The following is a 4,683-nucleotide window of genomic DNA, read 5'->3' as shown; positions in this document are numbered from 1 at the left end:
GATGGTTATTTCTTCGTATAACATTATTACACCGGTAAGAAAATCTGTATAACATCTGCATATATCAAGGATTTAAAAAATCTGATATGATTTTAGAGTCCGCATGACCAGTCACGTGACCTGCTCAAGATTGAATAGCACCGTTAAATATATAAACGCACACATATGTATGCATGTATGTGTAAGTAAATGTACACATGCACACATATGTGTATGTAATAGATCTTTTCTTTAAAAAAACTTCTAACCATAAGCTCATCCAGGACAAAGAGCCTGTTGAACTGATGAGATGATGGATAAGATGGATTTCACAACAATATTGGTCTATTTCGTCTCTCCTCAGTTTGTTTCATTTATCTTTTTTTTTTTTTGCAGCAGACAATATCATTCAATTTGTGCTCAGTTTCCCTATAAGGGCAAGAAAAAGTCTCCATAAGGTAGCCACTTATTTTTATACTGAAAAACTAATCTATTCCAAAATGTTCCCAAGTAGAAATGACAAGATTTAAAATCCCTTTCTAAAGTTCACCTGCTAACTTTTTTGACTTATCTCTGGGTTCAATGGAACTGGCTACCAAGATTGCATTTCAGGCTAACAATTGGCTTCTTAGTTAAGGCATCACAACTGAAAATGGTTATTTCAACAATGGATGCTGTGGATGAAGGAATATCAACAAGGTTCTCTAAGTACGTTCATCAAAAACTATAGTATGCTTTGCCCCAGTGGCAAGCAGAAGGAATTCAGCCAGTATCTCACAAACTCAAAAAGGACTTTTGAATTCTGAATTAGCAGTCTTTCATCTGTCACAGCTATATGCGTTTGTTATATCATTTGATATTCAGTTGACATTTCTTGTAATTTAGAATATATATTCTGCAGCATACTTTTAATCACTTGATATACTGATTCCCTGTTTGAAAAATTATATATTTTCCCCAAATATATTTATCTATCTACCTACCTAAGTCTCTAAATATCCTACCATAAAGTGAAGGTCACCTTTATCCAGAAACATGATTTTTCTGGGGATATATGTATACACCTCCTATTGATATCACCATGTTCCCTTTGCATCATGGGAAGAGTAGCCCTGCAAACAAGCTAGGCTCTAACTACAGCATATCTGAATGCCAACTCCATCTTTATAGGTTTAACATAATATCAACAGAGTAAACATGTTTCTATCAAAAGTATGTAGTGCAGAAAGAGATTCAAGCTATTTCATAGTATCTCTGAAATACACACATACGTATCTACATGATCATGGCATACACCAACTTTTCTTTCACTAGATTATCTTTCCCATATCTTTAGATGGTAGCTAAAATTGACTCTGGCCAATTACGACTTATTGAAACCTAAAGCTAACAAATTTAAATTAATATAAAATAGACAAATGTCTTTTTGGTTATTTGCTCAAAATAATTTTTTTTCAGCTAAAAAAATACTTCAGCATAGGGAATTTGTCTAATCTGTTGTTTCACACATTGAAACAATAAAATTTTAGAAGAATATTTCCCTCTAAATTGCCTTTCTTTTAACTGCTCTTAATTCAACTTAATTATACTCTTCTCAAAGGCACTAAATTCTGCATCTGCTGTCTAATACTTGCTGCTCTTCAAAATGATTTCTGTGGCCTATTTGTAAGGCAGTCTATACTTTCTTAAAACAGTGTTTTAATTTGTAAATTGGTTCTATAAAGTGTTGAGGCAGTTTCATCTGTGATAACCAGTACCACTTTCTGTGACAAACCCTATCATGGACCTTCTACTACAACTAAAGTTATGGTTTAACCATGGGGAATACATATTCTTCAGGGTTGAAGCCTCAAATTCTAAGCTCTCATAGCAAAGTGAATTCTGGGCATGAGTTAATATACAAATACCTGAATTTCATATGAATTACTCCCAAACTTAACTATCAAAAAATAACTATCTTATTGAGGAAAACTAAAGACAATCCTTAAAAAAAACCCTTTAAAATCCACACACTTTCTTCCATCCACAGTTGAAGGAAGGAAGGAAGGAAGGAAGGAAGGAAGGAAGGAAGGAAGGAAGGAAGGAAGGAAGGAAAAAAGGAAAGAAGGAAAGAAGGAAAGAAGGAAATGGAAAGGCAAGGATGGAAAGACATAAAGCTGACTGAGACAGCAAAGCAAAATACTAATATTGTAAGGAAACAAAACCCAAAATGTTATATATGCTGCAAAAACCCCCCAATGACCTAAAAATAATCTAACAATCTTCTTAACAAATGCCATTTTCCTACCCGTTACCATGATGATCTTAAGTGATGATATCGAAGCTTCACCATGGCAACGGAAACTATCATCATAAAATGGTACAGTAAAAGAGATAGCTAGACCAAGAAGGTGTAGAGTCTCCTGGGAAGAAGTCTGCAGAGAGGCCCAGTGACTGGTTGTGCGGCTCAGTGTCAGGAATAATGGTTGTATGGCGGAAGGGGATGTCCGATGCCATTTTGGAAATGATGATGCTGGCGATGAGCAAGGTATTCAGCATAACTTAGGGTCATCTTTTCACTACGGTATCTGAAAGAAAATTGAAGAAGAAAAAAGTTAAAATCAAGAAATAGGTGACATGCTGTTGTCAGCTATGAGGGGCTCAAGAGGTAATTTTATAGATGAAGAAACAGAAGTCTAGAGGGAAGCAGTGACTTTGCCCATAGTCTCACACTAGTAAGTAGCAAAAGTGACACCAGAACACAGCAGTCCAAACTCTGAGTCCAGTGCTCTTTCATTATAATACTCCTGCTTTTCAGTTGTTCTAGATATTGAATTACCTCGAGTCCCAGTTTGCTAACAGAAGAACAGGGCAATATCAACCCTTTACTACCACATTCACTTGACTTATTATCCTTGAGATCTTTCACCTGTCTTTCTTTGACCTTTTTCTGCCTTTGCTTTAAGTAATAACTTTTCTTAGTTCTGATATAAAAGTCTTCTCTTTTCCCAATGTCAAGCTGCCTTTTTATCGACACATTTCTCAAAAGAATAATATATATTTTCTACCTTTAATCTCCTCTTCATACTATTCCTTGGCCAGTACCCCTTGGCTTCTGCTGCCAGGCTTCATGGAAACAGCTCCCAGAATTTCTGCCTTTGCTTCTGGTTGCCCTGGCCATTATGGTACTGCCTCTCACTCTCTGAAGCTCTCTATCTCATGGCTTCTCCCCCTGCTTCTGATGTCTTTGACTGCTCATCCTCTCCCTGATTTGGAGGATTTTCCTAGTTTCTATCCATAGATGTTTTGCCTCTATATTTGGTCCCCTTCGAGGAACCCAATCCTTACAGCTTCAACAATGATCTCTTTATAGATATCAATCTGTCATTTCTACTTATGAGCTCTGCACATGAACATTTTCAGTGATCTACTAGACATTTACATATAGATATCTCATAAAGTCCTTCAAATCCAAAACTGATACATTACCTTTACTGTGTTTCCCACCTTCCTTGATAGGATGAACTATTTTTTTAAAAATCTAGATTAAACCCTTACTTATTTCTAAATGAAGACAGGTTCTTTCATGTCTTTGACAATATTTTCATATCTGTCCTTGCTTTTTTTCTTAATCTACTGCCATTGCTCTAGTGAAAGACCCTCCATTACACTTCTTTGGAATCCTGCCATGGATTCTCTGATGTTAGCAATGTTTCCTACTTCATTTTCCTGTTTCCAGTTCCAATCTTCTGCTTCCCCCAGGCCATCTGTTTGAAACTTTATAATGCCTAACAATTGCCTATAGCATCGCGTCCAAACTTTCTTAGACTAGAAAAATAGACCCTCCACGGTCTGACTCGATTTACCTGCTAGGCCATATTTTCCATTACTGACTACCTTCTCTGTATTCATAGAAAGACCACCCAAATCAGACCATTTCACAGTCTTCAGAATTTATTTTGTACTGTTCCACCTACATGTTCAGACTCACAAGGTCTTCAAGGAATCCCTTTATTTTCTACCTGTCAAATATTCCACCCATTCTTCAAATCCAGTCCCAGATCCAGCTTCTTTTTGATACCTTCTGTTACCTTTGTATACCCTCCTGAAATTCCACTTTCCAACTTTATGATCTTAAGTTATCCATCATATTCCACCCTATTGAAAAACATTTTCTTTTCTGATACAAGGTTTCACTTCACAGATCAAACTGGATTTGAACTCACTAGGTAGCCCAGGCTGGCCTCCAACTCAATACTCTTGTCTTACCCTCCCAAATGCTGGGATTATAGTCATACACCATCACACTCTACCCTATAGTAATTATTTTCGTATGTGCCTTTCTAGTCTCAACTATAAACTCGGTGACAGAAGAAATTGAGGTATTTTCAAATTTGGAACTGCCCAGAGCTAAATTTCAGATTATAGGCACTCAGTGCAGTTTTATGGAATTGAAATAAATGGAACTACTTCCATACAATGTTTGACATTTCCCCCTTTTAAGTAAGTATCCCTACTATTCCATGATGAAATTTATTTACCATTCAAGTTTAGCTGAATTGTGATTTTCAATGAGCTTCTGTGGTATATTTAGCACTAAAATTCTAAGTTAGGGGCTGGAGAGATGGCTCAGTGGTCTGGAGCACCTACTTAGAACAAGCTTGGCAAGGCATCAGGGACCGCGGTTCAATCCCCCAGCACCACATGCCAGCCAGCCCCGCCCCC

The 4,683-nt window shown here is 36.9% G+C and overlaps 1 protein-coding gene across 2 annotated transcripts in view; it reads right to left on the bottom strand.

Annotated features, from left to right (window-relative positions):
* Positions 1-358: 358 nt before the first annotated feature.
* Ammecr1 (Alport syndrome, mental retardation, midface hypoplasia and elliptocytosis chromosomal region gene 1) overlaps positions 359-4,683 on the bottom strand; it is a 130,398-nt gene continuing 126,073 nt past the window's right edge. For both annotated transcript variants that reach the window (XM_004640035.2, XM_023699897.1), the window contains one exon: positions 359-2,546. In XM_004640035.2, coding sequence (XP_004640092.1) covers positions 2,432-2,546 — 115 coding nt within the window. In that variant the 3' untranslated portion in view covers positions 359-2,431. The remainder of the gene's footprint in view (positions 2,547-4,683) is intronic.

Source organism: Octodon degus, unplaced genomic scaffold, assembly GCF_000260255.1.
Source record: "Octodon degus isolate 3935 unplaced genomic scaffold, OctDeg1.0 scaffold00117, whole genome shotgun sequence".
NCBI lineage: Eukaryota > Metazoa > Chordata > Mammalia > Rodentia > Octodontidae > Octodon > Octodon degus.
The sequence above is the reverse complement of the archived record's forward strand: the minus strand, read 5'-3'. Positions and strand labels throughout refer to the sequence as shown.